Genomic DNA, 26,824 nt, shown 5'->3' on the forward strand with positions numbered 1-26,824 from the left:
TGTCTAACGTTTGGACCTTTGGCAAGTTAATTATCAGTGGTTTGGTAAAGTTGCATCTGTTGGCAGGTATACAGAGGTGGGGGGTGAGAATGCATGGATCTGAAAACACACTTTTAGGGGCACCTGCGTGGCTCAGTGGTTGAACGTCTGCCTTTGTGATCCCAGTGGGAAGTCTGGAAGTGGGAAGTCTGCCTCTGCCTCTCTGTCTCTCATAAATAAATAAATAAAATCTTTTTTTGGAAAGTAAGGAAAGAAGGAAGAAAGGGAGGGAGGGAGGAAGAAGGAAGGGAGATAGAAAGGAAGAAAAAGAAAGAAAGAAGATAGTTCTGTAACCTATGCCCTAGTAGTTCCTTTCCATTCCTTCACTCGACAAATATATTTTAAATATTTACTGAGTACCTATTACATACTAGGTATTATGCTAAATCAGGGGATATGTTTTAATTACTGTGGCAGGCATGGTTATTTTCATTATTAGCCTTACTTATAAAGGGTCAATCCGGGCGGAGTCCGGTGCCTTGGCTAAGGCTTGCCTGGCCTCGTATTCACCTGGAGAACTGCCAACTCTAGTTAAGGACCCTCTGCGCGGCCCGGTGCACACAGGATTCCCATGAGCAGCCTCGGGCTGAAAGCACCGTGAAATCCTGAGCGGAGAAACGGTGCTAAGGGAAGGGAAGGGGAGGGGAGGGGAGGGGAGGGGAGGGGAGACCCGGGCCCAGCGGGGGGAGGCGGACTGTTCTGTCTGGCTCGATTTTCCTCCGGTGACCTCGCGTTCTGAGGCCTCCAGGAGCGGGCGCGGCTGCAGACCTGCGGTCGGTCAACCTGGGGGGGCGGGGGGGGGGGCGCGCAGGGGCAGCTGCGGGGCGGGGGCGGGGCGCGGCGGGCGGCTCCTCCCGGGCTCAGCGCCACCGCGGGGCGCCTGGGGCCACCGCGGGGAGGGGCTCCGGGGACCGCGCTCCCAGCGGCGGGGAAGCAGCTCCGGGTTGCGGCAGGAACGTGCCCTTCCCCCCGGCCGACTTTCGGCCGCGGCAACGGAAGCAGGAACTGGCTCAGCGCGCAGGCAGGGGCGGGCGGGAGCCGCGGAGCATCCCTGTCGCCCTCGCCGAGAGCTGCGCGCGGACCGGCCGCTCCCTGCCCGCGAGCGCGGGGCTGTCCTCGCCCAGGTGGGACCCGCGGGGCCCCGGGGCCAGTCGCTGCCAGGTAAAGGCGTCGCCGCGCTCCCCTCCAGGCGGACCGCAGCCCCCCGCGTTTCCTGCGCCCCCCTCTGCCTCTCCCGGAGCGCCCGGGCCCGGGCGCCGGGGGGGGGGGGGGGGGGTGCGGCCGCGGAGCCCTGGGGGCATCTCCAGGCTCGCGCCGCAGCACCTGTCGCAAACGGCATTGGCTCCACGTCGTCATCGGGAGAGGCACGAGAATGCTCAGTAAGCGACATGCATCTCCTCAAAGGAAGGGAGAGAAAACGATTTCCATTATTTGACCCAGTTACGTACAAGTGCATTTTAGTGATGGTAGTAAGCGGGCGTTATGCCCGGGCGCCTCCTCTCTCTCCCACGTGGATCCTTTCCCCCCTCTCTTTCAATAGAATTCAACTTGACTGTGGACCTTTAAGGCCTAAGCCATAATGATTAGAAGAATACCTTTACCTAATAGTTGTTGAGCATCTTTAGCGAGATAAACTCTTCAGTCCCTCTTGCAGTCCAGGCTCTAAAAAGATGCTGCAAAATAAATAAATACATAAATAAATAAATAATAAAAAGATGCTGCATACAGAAAGCCCAGTTCCTACCCCATGCCCCCGCATAGTTCCGGTTTCTCTGCAAGAATTCAAGGAGACATTCTGTCAAAATCCATTCAAAGTATTGACCTGGTTTTCCTCTTTGGGTCCTGTTTGCTTTCCTTGAGGGCTAGAAAAGAGACTTGCAAAATGTGGCAGCATAAAAAGATAACCTGTGCCAGGGTTCTTAAACTGGAGAATCACAGGTAGTATTTAGAAAGTCTGAGAACTTCAGTGGGAAAATTTATTATTTTAGTAGCCTCAAACTGAAACACAGCATTTCCTCTAGGAGGCACACAGAAGCCACAGCAGAGTCAGAGGCAGCTGTAATTTGCCGCCAGTAAGAATCACGGGTGTTTTCATATCATATTACTTATTACACGGATTTCAAGTATCATGTACATTCAACAGTCCTTCAAAATTATGGCAGTTATTAGGGGAACCTGGGTGGGCCAGCCCATTGGGCCTCTGACTCTTGATTTTGGCTTAGGTCATGATCTCAGGGTTGTGGGATGGAGCCAGGTGGGACTCTCTGTGCATTGAGGAGTCTGCTTGTCCCTCTCCCTCTGCTCTTCCCCCCACATGGGCCCTTGCTCTCTCTCTCTCAAATAAATAAAGTCTTCAAAATTATGGCAGTTGTTAGATGCACCACTTGTTCTTTAATAGGCTAATAAAGAATCCCAAAACAAACAAGGGGTGGTGGAAAGGGAGGTGGGTGGGGGTGACTGGGTGATGGGCACTGGGGGGGGCACTTGATGGGATGAGCATTGGGTGTTATGCTATATGTTGGCAAATTGAACACCAATAAAAAAATAAAAATTAAAAAAAAATAAAAAATCCCAAATACCCACAATTATTTCCATTTTTGCTGAAAATGGGTTTAAAATGGGATCTATCTCATAAGAATTGGGAATCTATTGCATTAAGATTCTTGTAAGGATTAAATGACATGACACATGTAAAGTGTTTAGCATAGAAACTGGCACGTGAGAAACATAAATATTATTTGACTTTAAAAAGTTGGACACCAGGACGCCTGAGTGGCTCAGTAGTTGAGCATCAGCCTTTGGCTCAGGGTGAAATCCTGGAGTTTCAGGATCGAGTCTGCATCAGGCTCCCCATGGGGAGTCTACTTCTCCCTCTGCCTATGTCTCTGCCTCTCTCTCTGTGTCTCTCATGAATAAATAAAATCTTTTAAAAAAAGTTGGATACAGCAGCAACGAAGGTATTGGACTTGTGTTGTTACTATATATAGGTAAATATATGCTTTTTTTTTTTTTTTGCTTTTTCACTCTTCTGTTTTATTACTAACTAAATCTATTTACTTATATTAGGGATCATTCTTATTTTTAAAAAATATTTTAGGGCGGCCCAGGTGGCTCAGCGGTTTAGTGCTATCTTTGGCCCAGGGCATGATCCTGGAGACCTGGGATCGAGTCCCATGTCCAGCTCCCTGCATGAAGCCTGCTTCTCCCTCTGCCTGTCTCTTTCTCTCTGTGTGTGTCTCTCATGAATAAATAAAATCTTTTAAAAAAATTTTATTTTTAAGTTATCTCTACACACAACATGGGGCTCAAACGCACAACCCCGAGATCAAGGATTGCATGCTCCACCAACTGAGCCAGCCAAGCACCTTCTGTATTAGGGATCACTCTTTGTGTTGTACAGTTCTATGGGTTTTGACAAACAAAGACGTGTAACAACCATTACAGTATCATATAGAATAACCTCACTGCTCTAAAAACTTCCGTGTTCCACGTATTCATCCCTTCCTTCCTCTGCCTGATAACCACCAATATTTTTACTGTTGATATAGTTTTGCCTTTTCTAGAACATCATATAGTTGACAAGAAGTCATATATTTCAAACTGGCTTCTTTCACTTAGCAATATGCAATTATGTTTCCTCTGTGTCCTTTTGTGTCTTATTAGCTCATTTTTTATATAGAATAATATTCCATTTTATGAATATACCACATTTTGTTTATCCATTCACCTATTGGTTGTTTCCAGTTTTTGGAGGTGATGTATAAAGCTAAATGTGTATATAGATTTTTGTAGGATTTGGTATTGTCAGCTTTTTGGATTTTAGTCATTCTAACGGGTGTATAGTAGTATCTCATTTTAATTTGCAGCTCCCTAATGACTATAATGTTGAGCACCTTTTCACATGCTTATTTGTCATCTGTGCTATCTCCTTTGGTGATGTTGTATGTTCAGATACTTTGCCCATTTTTAATTGGGTCATTTTCTGAGGTTTTTTTTTTTTAAGATTTTATTAATTTATTCATGAGAGAGACACACACACAGAGGCAGAGACATAGGCAGAGAGAGAAGCAGGCCCCATGCAGAGCCTGATGTGGGACTCGATCCCGGGACTATAGGATCACGCCCTGGGACGAAGGCAGGCACTCAACCGCTGAGCCACTCAGGTGTCCCCGTTTTCTGAGTTTTAACAATTCTTTGTATATTTTAGCTACTAGTCCTTATCAGATATGTGTTTTGCAAATATTTCTCCCAGTCTGAGGCTAATCTTTTTCTTCTCTTAGTGTCTTGGGCAGAGCAGATGTTTTCATTTTAATGAAATCCAGCCTCAACATTTTTTTCTTTAATGGATTGTGCTTTAGGTATTATATCTAAAGATTTTTCCTATGTTATATTCTAGGAGGTGTTTTCTTTAAAGATTTTTTTCTAAGTAAACTCTGTACCTAACACGGGGCTCAAACTTACAACCCCAAAGATTTTGCTCTACCAATTAACCCGGTAAGAGTCACATGCTCTACCAATTAACCTGCTAAGAGTTTTATAGTTTTACATTTTATATTTAGGTCTTTGATCAATTTTGAATTAATTTTTGTAAACAATGGAAGATTTGTATCTAGATTTATCTTTCTTACAGTAAGATACCTATGGATATCTAGTCATTCTAGCACCATTTTTGAGAAGGCTGTCCTTTCTCCATTGAATTGCCTTTGCTCTTTTGTTAGAGCTCAGTTGATTCATCTATCGTCAACTGACCCAGTAGATCTATGGGTCTATTTCTTGACTTACGATTCTGTTCTATTCTGTTTTTCCTTTCTTTTGGTAGTACCCCATGGTCTTGATTACTATAACTTTATGGTAAGTATTGAAGTTAGGTGGTGTGAATTCTCCAACTCCGTTCTTCTTCAGGACTTTGTTGGCCATTCTGGCCTTTCTGCATTTCCATGTAAACTTTCAAATCAAAACTTTAAGGCATGCCTGGGTGGCTCAGTCAGTTAAGTATCACACACTTGGTTTGGTTCAGGTCACGATCTCAGGGTTGTGAGATTGAGCCCTGCATTGGGCTCTGTGCTCAGTGAGGGGTCTGCTTGAAATTAACTCTCTCCTTCTTCCTCTACCACCCCCCCATGTGTGTGCTCTCTCTCAAATAAATAAATCTTTAAAAAAATCAAAACTTTAAAATTCTTGAGATCCACAAAGTAACTTGCTAGGAACTTTATTGGTATTGCACTGAACCTATAGATCTTCCATCACAGACACTTGTCAGCTTTTAAGCATTGATGGGATAGTATACGTGTTTGTGCTTATTTGTTCTTTACCAAGTTTTTAAGATTGATTTATTTGATAGGGAGAGAGAGTGCACAAAGGGGGGTAGGGGCAGAGAGAGAGGGAATCTCAAGCAGACTCCCTGCTGAGGATGGAGCCCGATGCAAGGCTTGAGCCCATGATCCTGAGATCATGGCCTGAGAAGAAATCAAGAGTTGGATGCTCAACCAGCTGAGCCGCCCAGGTGCTCTTCTTTATTGTTTTTAATGAAAGATTGTCTTGATCTATTATAAAATATATTAAAAGTGAAACATAAAAAAACTTGTTTCTGTTTTAGAAATCATGAATTCTTTACATTGACTTGAAGGAAATGAAGTGTATCTTCACTAGATTTATTAAAGGAAACAAAATTCATTGATGATTTTCTATTTTTGTTCTAGAGAGAAATTCTCTGATCTGTACAATCTTCTTGAAGCAAACTCAGACCAGAGGGAGGATTATCCTTGATGTTTGAAGACTAAGACCAAACTGAAATTTAAAATGTTCTTTAGGGAAGAATGGAGCTTGACTTATACTTTTGTAATAATTTGTTTCCTGACACTAAGGCTGTCCAGCAGTCAAAACTGCCCTACCAAGAGTCTAGAAGATGTTGTCATTGACATCCAGTCATCTCTTTCTAAGGGAATTAGAGGCAATGAACCCATACGTACGTTAACTCAGGAAGACTGCATTAATTCTTGCTGTTCAACAAAAAACATAACAGGTAAGTAATCATCCCTTGGCAACTCTTTATTCCAAGTCTTTTGTGACATCAGTAGCTGGTTGATGTGGTTACGTAATTTATACAAGTGATTCTTTATGGAATAGAAATGTGGGTGAAAAAATCACTGGCAAAATATTCCACAAGTGTATCCTTCCCTCCCCTAAGCTGGGTCAAAGTTACTGAGGAGTGTGTCTGTATATTACCCAGGTGTCTGATTAGAAAAAGGTTGAGAACCACTGGTGTTATGTTCTAATGGGTATCTAAGATGTTTTCAATATCTTAGAAACCAAAGTCCTTTAGGGATATGGGAAGTTGTTTGGTCTAACTCATTCATGTGACACAGAGGGAAACAGAGGCCCACAAGTTTGAACCATACCTTTGCATATTTCAAGTTTCAGACCTATGACTTGAAGAGAAACAGTGAAACAGTGATCATTTTTCAGTTATGATCCTAATTCCCTAAATGAGAAATAAATGAATAAACAACAACAACAACAAAAACCACACAAAATTTATTGAGCACCAAATGCCTTTCTGGATGCTGGAGACAAAAAAAAAATGAATAAGATGAAAAAAATGAATAAGATGGACAAGGTCAGGCAGCCCGGGTGGCCCAGCAGTTTGGTGCCGCCTTTAGCCCGGGGTGTGATCCTGGAGACCCGGGATCGAGTCCTACGTTGGGCTCCCTGCATGGAGCCTGCTTCTCCCTCTGCCTCTCTCTCTCTCTGTCGTGAATAAATAAATAAAATTTAAAAATAGGTTTAAAAAAAAAAAAAGATGGACAAGGTCTTGCCACTGAGGAGCCTAGTGAACACTGGACTAATGGTTCTTACCTCACTTATTAGCCAACAAATCATATCTTTTCTCTTATATCTTTACTTTCTTTTCTTTCTATAATGGGTATAGTATAGTAAGAAATATATGTATATAATCTTTGTTCCTGATTCCTGGCACAGAGCTCCTAAAAGCTTTGCAACTTCCTAAGCATAGGAACTTTTTTTGTTATTCATTATAAGCCCCTTTCAACCACAGCTGGGTTTATACTAATGAGATGACTCCTGGTAGCTTCAGGATGGGTATTGGTCACTATAAAGACCAAGGCTTGATTAGAAGTTTGGAACCTTCAGCCCTACCCCCACCTCCAAGTAGAGGAGAGTGGCTGGAGATTGCATTCAGTCACCAATGCCAATGATTTAATCAATTATGCCCACATAATGAAATCTCCAAAAATTCCTGAAATGATAGTTTTAGGGAGCTTCCAATTGGCAAACACATCCATGTGTCCAGAAGGGTTATGCATTCCAGCTCCACTGGGACAGAAGCTCCTGCACTCAGGACCCTTCTAGACCTTGCCCTTTTACCCTTCATCTGGCTATTCGTTTGCATCTTTTATAATAAACTGTAAGGGTAAGTATAGCCTTTTCCTGAGTTCTGTAAGTAGTTCTAACAAATTATCAAACCTGAGGTAGGGGATTGTGGGAACCAGAATTTATAGCCAAACTGAGCAGAAGTAAGAGTAATCTAGGACCTGATACTTTTTTTTTTTTTTTTTTTAAGATTTTGTTTATTCATGAGAGACACAGAGAGAGAGGCAGAGACACAGGCAGAGGGAGAAGCAGGCTCCTCACAGGGAGACTGATGCAGAACTCGATCCCCGGACCAGGATCACACCCTGAGCCAAAGGCAGATACTCAACCACTGAGCCACGGAGGCATCCCAGGACCTGATACTTTTTATTATTATTATTATTTGAGAGAGAGAGAGAGAGAGAGAGAGCAGGAGCCAGGGGAGGGCAGCAGGAGAGGGAGAAGAAGAAACAGACTCCCTGCTGAGTGGGGAGCCCACACAGGCCTCAATCCTAGGACTCAGAGATGATGACCTGAACCTAAGTCAGATGCTTAACCAGGATTCCAAGATCATGACCTGAGCAGAAGCCAGACTCTTAACCAACTGAGCCACCCAGGTGCTCCCACTTTCACCCCCCACCTCCAGGACCTGATACTTTTGACTAGCATCTAAATGAGGACAATCTTATGGGACTGAGCCCTTAAACCCATGGAGTCTGATACTAACTCTAATTTGTTTAGCGTAAGAATTGAGTTGAATTGAATTGAATTTTAAGACAATCAGGTGGAGAATTAGTGTGGAAATTATATCATGTATTTGATGTCAGGAAGAAAAAAAACCAAAAACCTCCAGTGGTCTTCTCAAACTTGGCAGTATGTTTTTGGACATTCTTAACGGTATGATTTATGGAAATTCCAGAGATTTAATTTAAATTTCGTTTTTCTTTAAATGTAATCAACATTTATATGAAATAGAAAATCATCGGCAAATGGGACTGAATGCTTTGTGAGTGCCTACTGGTAATACAGGAAACCTTGCATTTTTTTTCAGTTCCATAATGGGTGTTTAGTAAGAAATGAGGGTTTCCTGCCTTATTATACAAACAAAATTACTGTCACTGCTTTTCTGTAAGCAGAGGTAATTGTGGGTCTCATTTAATGGGTCTCAGACTTTTTCCTCATTTATTGAGCAGTGGTCTTTAATTGCTTAGGGCTCAAAAAAGCACTTTGATAATTTGCTTGTAGCCACAGATTCTAGAAAAATGCCTATAAGTACAAAGGACACAAGATTTTTACATACAACTTGCATGAGGGGAGGGCTTAAGGACCCTCCCTTTTACCTATGTGCCCCGCAAAAATGGTATTGTAGAATTATCCTATTTCTGGGAAGGGAAAAGCCTAAAGTGCCTTTTTTGTTGCCTGGGTGGTAGAGAGAGATATGATAAGACCTCTGCAGAAGTTCACCAAGTCTTATTTCCAAAAGTGGAAGTCAAGGTTGATCCTAACCATTGCCTGATTTAAAGACATGGTGCTGATGGCCAATTATGCAGGGTTTCTTTCCCCAGCTTTACTGAGATACATTTGGCATATAACATTGTGTAAACTTAAGATATGTGATGTGATGTGATGATTTGATGCATGTATGTGTTATGAAACAATTACCAAAACAAGGTTATTTAGTACATGATTAAGTGTGTGTGTGGTGAGAAAGAGCATGAATTTTTAATAATTAGCCTATATGCTTTTTAACCTTCATCCTGATCAGAGGTGTACTGATCCTTCAAGGGTCAGAGGCCAAGAAGTGTGACTGTACTAGATTGAGGCCAAAACCAACCGTAGGCCATGATGAATAGAAAGAATAATAATATTGGGCATAAGAGGAAGAGAAAAAGAAGCCAGAAATAAAAGTTAGAGTGAAAAGCCAGAAAGGAAGGAAAATAAAGAAGCAGAAATGATAAAGACGAGTAGCAATGTGAAGGAAAAAAAAATCAAAAGAAGAATGGTATTGATAAAAGTAAAAAATAGACTTTGTGTTCCATAAACTACTCAGATCCTTTGTGGAAGGAAGCATGATAGTTTGATGCTGAATTTAGTGATTCTCCCCAAGAAAGCCAGACTCATGTCTTCATAGGTGTCTGAGATAGGTGTCTGCCTTTGGGATAGGAGAAATTCATGAAATCATTAACTTAGATCCATTTAAGTCCCAATTCAGTTGTGGGTTGTGTAAAGATGGTAAAATCAGTATTTCTGTGTATGTTTTGATGGATATTTTAGCAAATGGAAGGCTTATATAAAGAATTAAGTGTACTATTTAAAGTAGGTTTTGCCAGGGGCTCCTGGGTGGCTCAGTGGTTGAGCATCTGCCTTTGGCTCAGGGCGTGATCCTGGGGTCCTGGGTTCGAGTCCCACATCGGGCTCCCCAAAGGGAGCCTGCTTCTCCCTCTGCCTATCTCTCTGCCCCTCTGGTTCTCTCAGGAATAAATAAATAAAATCTTTTAAAAAAATAAAATAGGTTTTGCCAGAATTACCTTAATTCAGATTTTTAAACCCAGTGTCTTTACAAATTGCTTTACGTGACTAAGGAAGAGGAAATGAATCAGCGGTCAGCAAGCAAGTGAATAATATGAACAAAGGTGTTTGTGTTGGACAGCAGAATAAATAATTGCCTACTCTTTAGAATATCCTATTTCAACATAATGCTTACAAAGCCTTTCATTGCAGGAGACAAAGCATGTAACTTGATGATCTTCGACACTCGAAAAACAGCTAGACAACCCAACTGCTACCTATTTTTCTGTCCCAGTGAGGAAGCCTGTCCGCTGAAACCAGCTAAAGGACTTATGACTTACAGGATACTTAGAGGTAATAAAAACTTTGTTCTTTTTCTTTGGCAATTGGAATTATTTAAGGACGTGGTTCCTGTGAAAGATTTTCTACCAAAGATCTAAGTAAAACTACCAAAAGTGGTCATAAATATAGAGGCACACCAGAAAACTCTCATGATTTAAGGTTCAGTTTAGTTTAAACTTTAGTTTAAACTTTAGTTCAAGTTTCCAATGAAAGATGTCTGAATGTTAGTGTTTTGTGTTGTGTCGCTTTTGTTTTTACCTCCCTGAGATAAAAGGCACACAGACCTTTCATGACAACATTTTGAAATGCCTCTTTAGAACGATGTTAAACAACACTGGAATAAGATCTCCAGGGCCCAGGGAGATTGTTTTCAAAGACCTATGTGGGTGTATAAAATTCCAGTATATTTGTCTTTAGGTTCCAATTATTTTATAATAACATTATCTGAAATCAAACACTCTGGAGCTTATTACCCAGACTTGGAGGGAAGTTCATTCAAGAAGTATTTACTGTGCATCTACCATGTGCCAAATTCTGTGCCAGGAATTGGAAATATAGTCTTCCTACTAAGCATATTTGTTCAGAATACAGAAAATAAACAACTGAAGAATAATATAATTATTTGAAAGACCCCTGGGTGGTTCAGTGTTTGAACGCCTGCCTTTGGCTCAGGTTGTGATCCCAGGCTCCTGGGATCAAGTCCCGCATCAGGCTCCCCAAAGGGAGCCTGCTTCTCCCTCTGCCTATGTCTCTGCCTCTCTCTCTGTGTCTCTCATGAATAAATAAAATCTTTAAAATATATATATATATATATATATATATATATATAATTATTTGAGTATGTCTTGGTGAGATTTTGGCTTGTTGGTTTTTCAGGAAGAAATGCTTTGGTATCAAATTTCCTTTTATTTAAACTGTAGAAAGTTTTTGTCATTACACCCTTGGCTATCAGTAGTTTTCTATTAGTTTATTTACTCAATAAACAACAGATGTTATTTAGCATCTCCTATTTGCCAGACATTTTTTTCTGCCCTAAGAACACAAAAATATAACAGTAAACGTGAAAAACAAGGTCCTTACCTCTGGAACTTATGTTTTAGGAGAGAGACAGTAACCGTCATAAATAAATAATCAAGGAAAAGTAGTCACTAGTGCTGTGCAGATGAGCAAAGACGATGTAATAGATGATCACGAGTGGACCCTCTTGATTAGGTGATCAGAGGAAGCATCTGTGATGAAGTAACCCCTCAACTGAGATTTGAACAATAAAAAGATCTGGGAAGACCTTCAGGCAGAGGAAATAGCCCATTCCAATATCCTAAGGCAGAATGGTTTTGGAGTGTTTGAAGAACAAACACCCCAGTCCCAGCTGGCTGACTCATAGTGAACCTCATAAAGAGTGAAATGCAACAGGTTTGAAAAGCACAGAGATCACATAAAGCTTTGCAAACCAGGGTAGGAAGTTCTTATTTGAGGTGTGTAAATGGGAAGCCCTTGGAAGTTTTTGAGCAGGCACTCAGGTAATGTGTTTTCAAGGTAATTTCTCAAAGCTCACTGCGACTGTTCTACTGGGGGTAGACAGCAATGCAGCAGCAAGAGAAGTGGATAGGAAGTGGGGGCAAGATCCAAGTGAATGACCATGGCATTATGGATTGGGGAGGTGGCAGAGGAGGTAGAGAGAAATCAATATACAGATGTTTCAGAGGTAGCATTCACAGGCCTTGCCAGTGGTGTGGAGGATGACAACAGGGAGGAGAGAAGCACTGAAGTTGAATCCTAGTTTTTGACTTGAGTGTCTACATGGATGTTGTTGGCATCATCTACTGAGCTGGGAAAGGTTTATGGAGACTGGTTTTAGGGTTGGGACAGGGAATGCAATCAAGGGTTCTCTTGACTGTATTATGTGTGAGGTACTTTGGGGAATGATACTGCCCAGGCACCCTGGGCAGAGACTGCTTTGTCTCCTGGGTGAGCTTGTGTCTGAGTTTTGGTTAATGAACCAGATGCATCAAGCATTTCCTTAAGCAGAGGCATAAAGCACAAATTATTTGTGCACATTCTTCCTAAGTAGTGATATAAACCCAAGTATAAGAAAACTTGCACAAGGTACAAAGTTTCAGTTTTGCAAGATGAAGAAAGTTCTGGAGATGAATGAGGCTGATGGTTGCAGAGCAAAGTAATTATACTCACAAAGAGAGTGATAAATTGCAGGAACAATAATGTAAAATAACATACATGTACAATGTAAAATAATGATTTTTAAAAAACACTAAGCATAGAACAAATTAGGCTTCTTAAAACAATCAAGACCAGGGTGCCTCGGTGGCTCATCAGGCTAAGCGTCTACCTTTGGTCTCTGGTCATGGTCACAAGGTCCTGGGATTGAGTCCCTGCATCAAGGTCCCTGCTCTGCAGGGAGAGCCTGCTTCTTCCTCTCCCTCTGTCTGCTGATCCCCCTGCTCGTGCTCTCTCTGTCTCTGTCAAATAAATAAATAAAAATCTTAAAAAAACACAACACTTAAGACCTTACTTTCTGTGAACAGTGTCTTTTCTTGACCTTTTGGGGCTTCAGTGGCTAGGATGGCTGCCCCCGATCTGTGTGGCTCCTTCACTTCATGCCCATATATATTTCATCTTGGCTAAAAACTTTGGAGGCTACAGTGTGGTGTTGATACTTCTTGCTGTTCCTCTTTGATCACCTGGAATATTGCATTAGACAGCCAAGAGTGGTATCTAGCAGGAAATGGATATTCCCACTCTTAGTTTCCAAAGTGGTCAGGGCTCAAGACATTGATTGGAATACTTGGTCTTCTCTTTCTGGAATTCCCATAATATGGAAGTTGGACCATCATGTTCTGCCTCTGTTATCCCTTCTCACTACCTCTTCATTCTGTCCCTTCTTCCATTATCAGTGTGCTTCCCTATGTGTGGCTCCTGTTTCATAATCAAAGCACAGTATTGTGAAAATTATAGGTAATTTACTCCAGTAATTCTACTTCCATAAAACCTAAAGACACAAAGCTAAAACAAGAAAAAGCTATTGGTTTGAAGCTGTTTATTGCATAATTAGTTTAAGGAGTGAAAAACTAGAAGCAGCATAAATGTCCAATTGCCAGAGAATGGTTGGGTGTATAATATGATGGATCCACTTGAAATAATAGGATGCAAATATTTAAAAATAAGGTTGAGTACATAAATAAGCAAAATTTAAGGTGAAAAACACCCAGTTGTTTTTCAATGACATGAAAAAATTTAACTTTAAGGTATATGTAAGGTATAAATGTGAATAGTTGTTGGGACACAATGATAAAAATTATAGTTGAATTTGTTTTATAATTTTCATAATACTCTAGTATTGTTGCTTTTATAATGCATGTGTCAAAAAGGGAGTGTGTGGTAAAGATTCTCTCCAATATAAATGGGAGATAAGGGAACTTGGCATGTATGTAAACCTTTCCAACAGGGGGGTGTGAAGGTAGTAAGGGGAATTAGAATCAAACAGTTCCTGTGGCAGCCACCAAGGGGCGCCATCAGTCCAGAGCCCAGATCAATATCTCAGAGCCCAGGGCACCAACCCTGGACCTAGTAGTGTGCAGCTGACTTTATATCTACCGGATGTTTACAATTTATGTTTGTAATTCTATTTATGATCTGCCCGTGTTGATAGATTAAGATTCCCCATAAATAATAATAATAAATTATCTGCTTCCTGTTTAGAGAGAATTTTGTTTTTTATTTTTATTTTTTTAGAGAGAGAGAGAGAGAGAAATTAAATAGATATTTCTTTGGTGGTTTGTTTTCAGATGAACTGCATTTCCTATATCTGGTTAATATTTACAGACCAAAAGTTTGAAAGATGACAGAGCACTGTGTTCATTCTATTAAACCATTGTAACTTGGCATTATCTTTTTTTTTTTTTTCCCCCCCAGCTTTGTGGTATGTCATTTCTACCAAGGACTAGAGTAGGGGACCTCAGGGAGAGAATCAATTGGGAGTCTGTTTGCTCAGTTGGTTTTCAAGTAATAGTTAGCCCTTAAGTTTTTTATTTCATGAAGTCACTTGAAAATGAACTCAAAAGAGATATTGAGGGAACCCGGCTGTTTCAGAGTCCCCTCTAGCTCATCTATGCATGAGAGAGGAAAGGTACCACACCCCAATGGCAAACATCAGTGGGTGAGGTGAATGGAGCAGGTGTAGAGGATCCCTGGGTGGTTCTAAGATCTTTGCCAATAGATGAATCTTATCAAGAAATGGGACTAGCGCTAGCCTTGTTTTCTTTATGAGCTTGTGTTCTTGAGAAAGAAAGCAGCTGTTTTGGTCATCCTTGTCAATGGATTTAAATTCTGAGTTCGTATACATCACAGAGCATTTTCTTAACTAGTCTTTTTTTTTTTGAAACTTTATTATTTTTTTAAAGATTTTATTTGTTTATTCATGAGAGACACACACACACACACACACAGAGGCAGAAACATAGGCAGGCTCCATGCAGGGATCCTGATGTGGGACTCAACTCTGGGACTCCAGGATGAGGACCTGAGCCGAAGGCAGACGCAACCGCTGAGCCATCCAGGTGTCCCCCCCTTTTTTTTAACTTTAAAATAAAATATGTTGAGTCCTGTTCTTTTTTTTTTCTTTTAAGATTTTATTTATTTATTTATTTATTCATGAGAGACACACAGAGAGAGGCAGAGACATAGGCAGAGGAAGAAGCAGGCTTCCTTTGGGGAACCCAATGCAGGACTCAATCTCTAGACCCCAGGACCACGACCCTAGCCAAAGGCAGATGCTCAATCACTGAGCCACCCAGGCATCCCAGTCTTGTTCTTTTTTACCAAATATCTGATACTATCTAAAAATATATGTGCTAAAAAAAATATATATATATATAGGTGCTGTTTATCTCATGGTGATGTTATATCTGTAAATGTGGTATAACCTGCAGCAGAAACTCTTTTCTTCAGCATTGTCAGGGGAGAGAGGAATTTCAATCATCCAAATTCTATTCTGGAGTAAAGCACTGTATCCTAGAGAAGATGTCTGCAAACTTTTTCTCTTGAGGGCAAAATGACAAGTATTTTAGGCTTTCCAGACCAGTATTTTAGGCTTTGTGGGCCTTATGCAATCTGTTGTACCTACTCACCTCTGTCCTTATAGTATGTAGTACCCACAAACAATGTATAAAAAAATGGTTACATGCCAATAAAACTTTATTTGTGGACACTGAATTGTGAATTTTATGTAATTGTCATGTGTCACAAAATATTATCCTTTGATTTTTGTTGGCCATTTAAAAATGTAGATCCTAGCTCACAAGCCATACGAAGAGAAATAGCTAGCCAGGTTTGGCCCTTGGGTCATAATTTGCTCATCTCTGTCCTAGATGGATTAATAAGTTATAGTTTTTTTTTTTAAGATTTTATTGATTTATTCATGAGAGACACACAAAGAGAGGCAGGGACATAGCCAGAGGGAGAAGCAGGCTCCCTCTGGGGAGCCTGATGTGGAACTCAATCCCAGGACCCCAGGATCATGCCCTGACCCGAAGGCAGACACTCAACCACTGAGCCACCCAAGTGCCCTTTATTTATTTTAGAGCACACATTTGCAGGCATGCAGGGGTAAGGGCAGATGCAGAGGGAAAGAGAGAATCTCAAGCAGACTCTGTCCTGAGCCCTACACGGGACTCCATCTCATGACCCTGAGATCATAACCTGAGCCAAAGTCAAAGGTCAGCTGCTTAACAGACTGAGCCACCCAGGCACCCTGGTAAGTGACAGTTAAGGGACCTCTTTGTAGTGTGAAGCTTAGAGTAGTCAAACATATTACAAATCTGAGGCTGCCTCTGGATCTGTTCGTTAGCAGAGATGCGAGGAGAGTCTAGTTCAGAAACCGGCATTGAGAGGAGTTCAAGAAGAGAAGAGGAAAGAGAACAGGAAAGAATGAACCCATAAACACTATGGAATTCCTTTTCTTCCTTCCTTGTGTTTTCTGCAGTTTAAATCTAAGTGAGGTGATTAGCCAAGTAGCGACAGCGTGATACAGAGCCATTTGACTGATCATTCCCTGCCCCTAATGGCTCCATAAAGCCTTTCCAGTTTGGGTGGTGATGAACGGTGTGTGAGATGAAGGGCACGATTCTGAGCTTGCTCTTCCCCCTTGAGGAGGATCTGAGGCTGGTTCCCCCGCAGCAGCACTCAGAACTGTGTGATTTTCTGCTCTTTCTTGTCAGCACTGTGGCCATCCTAATTTCAAATATTGGTTCCATTGTCCTCAGACTCTAATAAGACATTGGCTCTGAAATTTTAATCTTTGAGGGTCAGAATGAAATCTCTCAAATTGCCTTCCTCCCCAGAGTGTGGTGCTGAAACCTGTTTTTTGGTTGGAAAATGTCATCAGCCTTCTGCCGCGGCCTTGGGCTCTGTGCCCCAGGAGGCCAGACCTCCCTTCCTGGCATCCTCCTCCTCCTCCTCCTCCTCTTCCTCCTTCTCCTCCACTGTTGCAGGCAAATGTCTGGGATTCTGTGTCCTCCCTTGTTGCCTAAGGCCCCTACTACTACTGTTCTTGCCTGTGGGCCACCCTTGCTGTGAGATCTCTCCTTGGTGATTGTCAGTTTCTGGGCTGTCATGACAGTCTCAGGGAGCCCCCTCTCTGCCAGTCCTCTTCCTGCTGTGTCACCCTGGCACAGCTCTCTTCCCTGGCCTTAGCCCCTTACACCTAACCTCCTGCTGCTGGGTCCTGAGCTCCTCTTCGCTCCCTTGCTCTGCTCCTCCCACCTCTTCCTGAACTCGCCTGGTCCTCCTCCACACATTTCTCCTCTGTCCCATCCCTCTAGAAATAAACCACAGCATCTGGTAGAGAGGCAGTGTCATCAGATTCTGATTTAGCAATTTGTATTTTTCCATTTTGCGCAAGTTTCTATGAAATGTCAAGTTTCAACAGTTTGGGGGATTTACTGAACTAGCTGTTTGTCCTTTTTTTTTTTTTTTTTTTAACCTGCCTTGGCATGAAATATTTAAGTCTCCTTTTAATTTTCTTTACATCTTTCAGAGTTTCCAACTGTGGCCAGAACTAACTCGCCAAGCCCAGAGTTAACCCGAGAAGATTCTCTCATCCATGGCCAGTCTTCAAGGAGAATCCCTCCCACAACCCCTGCTGTGACAGGTTATTCAAAGCCCGCTGATAGCTTCTGGAGAGATGCATTTTCTCAGAAGTTGGGATCCTCAGATCATTTGGAGAAACTAGTGAAGATCGGTCAAGCGAGTACATTGTTCCCTGTTTATAAAGAAAAAGGCCATCCTCAGAGTTCACAGTCTGCCTCCAAACAAAAAATAGCTCATCCACTGCCTAAGCATGTGACAACACTCCCCACAACAGTGCCCATTGCCTCTCTGCCTACCACCTCTGCCCCTCCAAAGCCTGCATTTGCCTCTCTGCCTACCACCTCTGCCCCTCCAAAGCCCCCAACCACCAACGCTCCCATGATACCTTCCATGACTTCTGAACCAGAAGTGGCCACCTCAGCTCCATCCCTAGCCCTGGGCAAGTCTCAGCCCCCCACAATCCTCTTGTCTACAATTTTGACAAGTGCTGTGGTCACACCCAAAGCTAGACAAGCTACAGCAGCAGTTTCAAACATTGTCTCTGAGGCACCCATGGACTGGAAGAGCCCCCCAGAAACTGTGACCTTTCGAGAAATTTCCATTCTAACTTCAGACACAGAGGCTGCCTCTAACCCTCCTACACTTTCTTTGTCAGCTGTGGATTTTTCTGCTACTACACTGCCTACATCAAATGTGGATTCTTCTGCTACAAATAAAGCTGCTTCCCAGAAGGATGAGAAGGCCAAACCAGGGGGTTCCTCCCTGAACAGTGTTCCAGAAAGTCAACATGGCCTTCCATTTGAAAAATGGCTCCTCGTTGGAACCCTGCTCTTTGGTGTTCTGTTCCTAGCCATAGGCCTTGTCCTCTTGGGGAGAATGTTCTCAGAATCCCTCCGCAGGAGACGTTATTCGAGACTTGATTATTTGATCAATGGGATTTATGTTGACATCTAAGGAGGGAACTAGATATCTTTTCATTCGTGTAGTTACTAGTAGCCCAAATGCAGGACTCTGTTGACTCGCCCATTTTAGCAGGATTTCTGAAGTGTTTTGAAGACAAATGCCCCCTACCATTTTTATTTTTTGCTTGGTTTTTGAAGACAAAGGGAGAAAGGAAACAAATTAGGTAATTTGAGTGATCTATCTCTAAAATATTCACTGAAAACAAAGCTCTACCTAAAGTAATAAAGCATAATTGGCATATAAATTCAAAAATGACTGGCTTTTTGCAAGGAAAAGTGGTTATGACTTTTAGGCTCCAGTTCATTAACATTTCTGGTTCCAGATAAAGTCAACTGTTTATGATATTAATTCTAACGGGTTTACTTTCCTTTTTATATGAATTCCAATAAAACTTATTCCAGATGTATTTCCTTCCAATTAAATATTTGAATAAATCTTTTGTTACTCAGTAATGTTCTTATAAGTGACACATCCAGCTGGATAACTTTCAATTTATTCCCACCAGCAAAATGATTAAATGATGAAAATATGCGTTCTAAGTTAAAATTAACCCCCCTCCCCTTTTCCCTCAGTGAGTAAAGAGGTTCCTTTGGGACAATTCTAGCAGAAGATTAGCCTACATGGAGACAGTGATAAATAGCCAAATCTACTTCGAGTCCATTCTAATTAACTACCTCCCCCCCACACACACACATAAAAGTAGTATAGGAATTTTCAAAACTTCATCAAGTTTAGAACATAACAATGATATTTATAAATCCTTAACCTAAATTTCACCGACAGTCAATTTTGGCTTCATTTAGAACAACATTGGAAATAACAGGTAACACTTGACATTGCTGTTAAATGATTACCATGCTGTAATTTTTATGTGCACTAAAATTTTTTATTTATTTTTAATCCCAGTAGAGTTATACAGTTTCAGGTGTACAATAAGTATGCTGTAATTTTTATTGATTATTGATATGTCTGAGAAATGGCTTTTAATAAAAAGAGTTTGCCCAATGAGCTACAGTGAGGTATCTAAGGATCCAGGAAACTGCCTGGGTCAGTTTGACACTTCAGTCTCTGGGCTTCAGTTTGCTCCTCTGCAAAACAGGAAGTTGTCCCTTTCTAGAGTCCAGGGTTTTTAGATAGAAATAGAACTCAGGGATGTACTTCACACAGTGAGCACTAGAGGGCGGTAGCTGGTTAATAAGTATAGCAATGAAGACAAACGTAGGAAATGACTGAAACAGGCTTTTCTCCTGTTTCCTCCTTACCTCCTCCTTCTGCTCCCCTCTCCTGGACACACACACACACACACACACACACACACGCTCACCAGTTTACACTAAGCTCATAAAGCTCATTAAGAGGTAAGCTGGTCTAGTGAAAATACTACTTTTCATATATTTTCCATCTTAACAGCTTGACACAAATCTCCAAGGGGTTTACATAAGCTTTAAGTAGGTTGAATAAATAAAACCTTGAATCAATTTAATTTAACAAGTATTTATTGAATATCCACATGTAGGGCAGAATCAGATTAGTAACTAAGTACCTTGGAATTTTGAAATTTCTCTTCTCTTGGTTAACAGAATTGGGTAGTGGGAATAAGGCTTTCTTGTGGGTGTTTATAATAAGAGTTTTCTTCTGGTTCTTTCGTAGCTCTCTGTCCACCTGACTGCATTGCATTCTTCCTGGTGAGGGAGAAACTTGAGCAGGAGCCTAGATGAGGGATGCTTTGGGCCCAAACTCTGGCAGTGAGAGTGGGGAGTGGACTGCAGGGGCACAGCTGGGTCTAAGACCTACTTCTCAGGAGGGGAGAGTAGCTCTTCTCACTTAGCTCTCCCTGCTTATTACCCCTGTTCGAGTGCTGGGGACCTGCTGCAAATGTCAGTGAAGGAGAAGGAAGCCTGCCTATGTTTTCTTGTAAGTAACTTGAAGAGTGACTATCCTGGCCAGCCTTTTAGACAAGGTGAATGGAATTATGAGCCCCCTCCTTTGGTTTGTGTGAAGGGAAGGTGAGCCTCGAAGAAGCAAGAATATTAGGAAGGACCCCCTGCTCAACAATATCCTTTTTCCATATTTTACTATCAGGACACTTACCTGGGTTAAAAAGCCATTCTTAAAAAAGCTGATGACCTCTAGAAGGGTGAAGCCTATGGCTGACTCACTCTGAATAAATACTTCTACATTCTTGTTTCTCAATTACCCCTGGCCTGAGTGAGGCATCCTTGAAACTCTTTGGTTCCCAGACTTTGGTAGGCACTACAGGTTATCCATGCAACAGCCAGCCTCAATTCCACTTTGGCCTCATTTGTTGTAGGTTAGAAGTGTCAGATTCTTACCCAGCCTCTTTGAAGTTAGGGGTGGGCCTATGGCCCAGTTCTAGCTGAAAGGGAACCTCCTGGAGGTTTCTAGGAAAGATTCTCCTACTTGATAAGTAAGGGCTGCACAAAGAAAGTCCCTTTTCCTTCCAACCCCTTCTTCCCTGCTTGGAATGCTGATCATGTACGGTTTGATACTTGGAACTACTGCAGCCTTTCTGCCACCACGAGGGGAGAAATCACTAACAAGCTGAGCATGGCAAAGTGGGATATGGGAAGAATCTGGTCTTTGATCACTTGGTTATCAAGCAACAGCACCAGCTCTGGAACTGCCCACTTCAAATCTTGTTCTGTGAAAAGCCTCTAACATTTGTACCGTTTTTAGTTGAGTATTTCATTACTTATTAATGGTGATAGCATATACTTATAAGGTACTTGACGATGTGCCAGGCACCCTTTTACATTTACGGACTCATTTCATTCCTACAACAGGCTCGTGAAAAACTTCTTATTTTGCAAGCCAGGAAACTGAAACATAGGGAGGTTTAAGTGCCTTGCCTAAGGTCACTTGTCCAGGTAATCTGGCTCCAGCATTCCCACTCTACCTTCTTTTAACTGGAAATAATGTGCAGTATAACCAAAAGAGAGGTTTGCAGTAAATGAGACATATTCTAGATAACAGCTTTTAAGTGGTATTGAACTGAACTGTTCAGAACTATTTAAAGAGATTTTTTTAAAGATTTGATTTATTTATTTAGAGAGGGGTACACACAAGTGGGGGAAGGGACAGAGGAAGAGAATCCTCAAGCAGACTCCCCACTGAGTGAGGAGCTGACTCGGAGCTTGATCCCATCACCCATGAGATCATGACGTGAGCTGAAACCAAGAATTGGACACTTAACAGACTGAACCACCCAGTTTGCCCCTTAAAGAGCTTTTATTTTATTTTTTTATTATGACAGACATAGAGGGGCGGGGTGGGAGGCAGAGACACAGGCAGAGGGAGAAGCAGGCTCCACACAGGGAGCTGGATGTGGGACTCGATCCTGGGTCTCCAGGATCACACCCCGGGCCGAAGGCAGGCGCTAAACCACGAAGCCACCTGGGCTGCCCCTTAAAGAGCTTTTAAATGGTGCTTTACCTTGAGCCCAGAGCATGGCAGTTAGGATTAGTGGTCTCATTCTGGGGTAGGCTTTGTCCATTTTTTCAGCTGCTGACATCCTGTCTTCTTGTTTGGTCACTGACCACCTATGCCCATGTCAATGTCCACTCGTTTCTCAGGAGTGCACTGGACTAGAGAACTCAGCCTGTTCTGTGTTCTTCCATCTCAAGTGACAGAACCACCAGCCACCCAGTCTCCCTTGTATTGAGCAACTCCAAAATCACACTCTATTTCTGCCTCTCCCTCAGGCTCCACATCCAGTGTGGTTTTTTAAAAGATTTTATTTATTTATTCATGAGAGATATATAGAGAGAGGCAGAGACATAGGAAGAGGGAGAAGCAGGCTCCCCACAAGGAGCCGGATGTGGGACTCGATCCTGCATCCCGGGATCATGCCCTGAGCCACCCAGGGGCCCCTCCACATCCGGTGTTTACCACATATTCTCTCTTCTCTTTCAGAAATGCTTCTCAAAGTCAGCCTTTCCCACTGCCACCTCCTATTTGGTCTCCTAATCTGTTTTTCCTAACTTCCAAGTTACTCCCTCCACACCACCTCCTGTTACCTTAAAACCACAATACACATGGACACACGCGCACATACACACACATACACACACACGGAGCACCTGGCTGGCTCAGTCGGTGGAGCATGTGACTCTTGATCCCAAGCCCCACGTTGGGTGTAGAGATTACTTAAAAATAAAATCTTGGGATGCCTGGGTGGCTCAGCTGGTTAAGTATCCGACTCTTGATTTCAGCCTGGGTCATGTTCTCAGGGACATGGGATTGAGCCCTGCGTTGGGCTCCATACTGGGCATGGAACCTGCTTAAGATTCTCTCTCTTCTCCCTCTGCCCCTCCCCACCACCTGCTCATGCCTGTGTACCGTCTCTAAATCAATCAATCAATCAATCAATCACTCACTCAATCGATCAAATCTTTTTTAAAAAAGATAAAAGCACAACACACAATTCATCACGCACTACACCTCTGTGCGCTCCCCTCTCCTCTGTGCGCTCCTCCCAAGGAGGGGAGTATAACAAGGCTCCTTGTGTTCTGGCCCTAAACCATCTCCGTCCATCTACCTTTCCTCCCACAAAATCTGGGCTGCAGCTACACATCTCTCTTTACTATTTCTCGAATGTGCCAGGCACTCTCATCAAGCATGCTATTCCCTCTGCTCATAAATACCCTTCTCTTTCTTCACCTGGCAAGTTTCCACTTATCTCTCAAGACTCAGCTCAAACATCACCTCCACTACAGTCTTCCCAGAGTTTCCCAGGAGAGGATTATTCCTCCCAGATTTTTGGCATGGCTGTTGATTTATACCATTAGCAAGACATTGCATATAACGTATCAGTTTATATATTCCACCACTGGACTGATGTGCTAGAGAGAAATGTTATTCTGATTCCCCCATACTTAACACTGGGCCCGACACATAGTAGATACACGATAAATGATCATGTGTGAACTTTAAAGCCTGCTTGTTACAGTTCATTCCTTTCAGCACAGGACAGTAATGTGATCGGCTGTACATGCAACAGCTTCTATATCATGAAGAGAAAACCCAGTCAATACCCCACTTACATGCCTTTTTTAGGAGAATGGGATCCAATCCAGGTATACAACATTGAAGTATACATGCTTTTGTTTTAACTAAGACCATGTGTTTGGATAAGCATTCTGATTTTGTTTATTTCTCTCCTTAAAGTTGAGGTAGTGCACTCCGCCTGGAGAGAGGGTGAGATAATAGAATTTGTCTTTGTGTTCTTATAATTCTGGCTAATTTTAAAGCTAACTTTTAGAGTACTTCTACAATCCACAATCAGACTCAGAATCTAAGTTATCTGTCCCCAAATTATGATGTTGATTAGCAAAAGAGTCAAAACTGAAATCAAGAGCTCCAGCCTTCAGATTCAATATTTTCTCCACCACACTGAACTACTGCCAGCAGGATATGTCCCTATAGAAATTATGCATCTAATATCACACTCACCCAGATGTTAAGGAGGGGGAGGTCCAATTTAAAAAAAAAAAAAGATTTTATTTTTAAGTAAACCCTGCACCCAACATAGGACTCAAACTCACGACCCCAAGATCAAGAGTTACACATTCTACCGACTAAGCCAGCGAGGCACCCCAAGGGAGCAGTGTCCCATTTTGAGTTTGAATCTCATTGTATATAATGCAATTTATAATTTCTTTTTAAAAATATTTTATTTATTTATTCATGAGAGACACAGAGAGAGGTAGAGACATAGGCAGAGGGAGAAGCAGGCTTTCCACGGGGAGCCTGATGTGGGACTCGATCCCAGGACCCCGGGATCACAACCTGAGCCAAAGGCAGACACTCAACTTATAATTTCTTTAGTAATATTTGTTTTTCATCTTTTCTCAATGGAAAATATCCTCTTACATTTAAATAATAGAAAATAAGGACACATAAGACTTGCTAAAGACTAAACTCTGTCTCAATGATTATATTAAAATACTGTCTTTATTAAGGGCCAACAAAATTACCTATGCAACCTTTTGTTTTCATCTTTTTGTATGGACAATTTGTCTTCCCAGCAATACTGAAAAGTGCCTAGAAGATTAGCACTTCATCTTGCATTTCTTTTTATCTGTTAGTGTCATTTATTTTTTGCCACCTGTGGCTAGAGCTCATGCCTATTTTTTTTTTCTCACCAAGTCCTAATTACAGTGCATTAAAGGATAAGAAAAATACAGTTCAGAGAATTGAAGGGCTTGCCCAACCTTGTCCTGCACCTCTCCATCCTTGTTTTTTTTACTGTGACAACTCCTGCTGGGCTGTTCATTGAAGAGGTGATCAGTAAGCATCTGTTACTTGTAATGTCTTGTAGACTTCTAAATCCTAAGGTTTTCAGCCTTTCTTTTTCTGAGATGAAAGGAACCCCAGAGGCAGTTAGACAAAAATGATAAAAATTAGGAATGGTGGTGGGCTCTTCCATAGTTCTGGCCTGTGCTACCACCATCCGTCTTGCACTTCTCTCCTCTCCTCCCAGCACCACCTCAACTCCTCAGGCCCTGAGACGCACGTTCCGCCCCAGCATCCCCTCTGCCGTCTGTGGCGTGGCTCCCGTAGGAAATGGGAGGCTGGTGGAATTGGCAGAGACTTGACCTGTTCTCGCAGGCACCGAAAGCCACTCACTTGCACCACGGGAGGAAAACCTTTCCAGCTACCACCACCATACACATTGATGGGACTCTTAAGGCAGGGGTATGCATGATAAGCTTTTAAAAAACAGAAGTGAAGACAACTGAAAGGAAAACGTGGAAGGAAGAGAATTTGGAGCTAGTGTATATGTTTATTAAGTGAGGGAGAGAGGGAAGAAGGAGAGGATTCCAAGGGACAGGGCAGATGTTCCATTAGCCAGCAAATCGATGTCATAGGTTAACATTTAATGAAAGTGTACATGGTGCGAAATTGATCAGCCTTGGCCGGTGACCCCTAAGAAATCACGAAGGTGCTCACGCTGGGCTGGCCACGTCCAGTGGCACACGGGCCCAGAGCTGCCGCCACACCTTGCCTTTTTGAGTGCCCCAGGGTAGAGAGGAACGGGGGGGCACTGTATTTTTTTGCAGAGAGCTAGGAGCTTCCAAAGATATCCTTTCCCACCTGCCCCTGCCTTCCAGGCAGGCCTTCTCATACTCCAGTCAGGTTCTACATCCTAATCTTCTTCACATCACCTTCAATCAACATCAGCAACAATCAATCTTTCTTTCTTTCTTTCTTTCTTTCTTTCTTTCTTTCTTTCTTTCTTTCTTTCTTCTTTCTTTCTTTCTTTCTTTTCTTTCTTTCTTTCTTTCTTTCTTTCTTTCTTCTCTTTCTTTCTTTCTTTCTTTCTTTCTTTCTTTCTTTCTTTCTTTCTTTCTTTCTTTCTTTCTTTCTTTTTTAAAGATTTTATTTACTTATTTGACAGAGGGAGAGAGCATGAGTAGGGGGAGGGGCGGAGGGAAAGGGAGAAGCAGACTCCTCACTGAGCAGGGAGCCAGATAAGATGTGTGCTTGATCCCAGGACCCCAGGATCATGACCTTGATCCCAGGACCTTGGGATCATGACCCAAGCCAAAGCCAGCCGCTTAACTTACTGAGTCACTCAGGCGCCCCAATATCATCAGCAATTTTAAGACTCGGTAGTGGTGGTTGGGGGTGGCGGGAGGGGTGGGCAGCAACAAAAAAAACAAAAAATATCTTATCTTAAAAAAAAAAAAAAGGAAAGCCCTTGTGTTAGGAGGACTTTGTCCAGCACAGGCCCAGCTACCCTCATCCTGCCCCACCCCTCAGGCAGTGGCAATAACAGAACGTACCCCTGGCTGGATTTATGACCTCTACTCCACCCCACTGCGGGCGAGAGGAAAGGGCACGACTTTGAGAAAAACAAAGTATCAAGGGTTGATGGTGTGTTGCTGAACTTTAAAATGTTAAATTACGGTGAAAAATATTTTGGAAGAGAAACTATCTTCGAAATTGTGCTACATAGTAAAGTTAATGGAGCCCATATGTCGTCTACTAAAACTTAGAAAAACAAACTAAAAACAATACTTTAGCGTCTGCCAGGCTGAAATGTGATCTACTTCTTAATATTCACTCAGCCCAGAGTAAAATGCTTTAAAATGGTAATGATTCCAAAGTGCAGTCTGAGCTCAGTGGATGAACAACAGACCTCAAACATAGGGGGGGGGTTCTGTTTCTGAGCCCAGCTCTCGGGCAAATCACTTAATCTCCCGGTTCTTTCTCAATTTTCTCAGCTCTAGAATGGGGTTTCACAAGGTGTTTACAAGGCATACTAAAATGACTGAAAAGCACTTTACAGATGTTCAATAACCAATGTTTTTTTTTCATAACTTGGCTTTGTAACATCCCTCACTCTTCAGGCAGTGATGTGGAAATAAATAAAAACATGCCAAATGAGCACAAAGGCTATGTATTCAGAGCTTGCCATAGGAAGGGAGTCAGCCACCATCACTTCAATTTGGCAGAGACTTGAGCCAGGCAGGGG

At 42.3% G+C, this 26,824-nt stretch overlaps 2 protein-coding genes across 5 annotated transcripts in view; one reads left to right on the forward strand and one right to left on the reverse strand.

Moving 5' to 3' along the window:
* BORCS5 (BLOC-1 related complex subunit 5) overlaps positions 1 to 6,083 on the reverse strand; it is a 110,214-nt gene extending 104,131 nt beyond the window's left edge. Inside the window, exons 1-2 of the mRNA XM_025455118.3 lie at positions 6,009 to 6,083; positions 1,641 to 1,712 (exon numbers count right to left, since the gene is read on the reverse strand). The gene's annotated coding sequence lies outside the window, so the exon portion shown is untranslated. The remainder of the gene's footprint in view (positions 1 to 1,640; positions 1,713 to 6,008) is intronic.
* On the forward strand, positions 540 to 18,772 carry MANSC1 (MANSC domain containing 1). Of its 4 annotated transcripts, none has more exons than XM_025455112.3 (4): positions 540 to 659; positions 5,739 to 6,061; positions 10,129 to 10,269; positions 17,309 to 18,772. In XM_025455112.3, the coding sequence occupies exons 2-4, from the start codon at positions 5,839 to 5,841 to the stop codon at positions 18,313 to 18,315; spliced, it is 1,371 nt and encodes a 456-aa protein (XP_025310897.3). In that variant the 5' UTR covers positions 540 to 659; positions 5,739 to 5,838; the 3' UTR covers positions 18,316 to 18,772. The 4 variants fall into 4 exon arrangements, with proteins under 4 accessions (XP_025310897.3, XP_048958354.1, XP_048958355.1 ...); XM_049102397.1 differs by lacking the exon at positions 540 to 659 and adding an exon at positions 969 to 1,200; XM_049102398.1 differs by lacking the exon at positions 540 to 659 and adding an exon at positions 1,013 to 1,163.
* The last annotated feature ends 8,052 nt before the right edge of the window (positions 18,773 to 26,824 follow it).

This window comes from Canis lupus, chromosome 27 (assembly GCF_003254725.2).
Source record: "Canis lupus dingo isolate Sandy chromosome 27, ASM325472v2, whole genome shotgun sequence".
Classification (NCBI taxonomy): domain Eukaryota; kingdom Metazoa; phylum Chordata; class Mammalia; order Carnivora; family Canidae; genus Canis; species Canis lupus.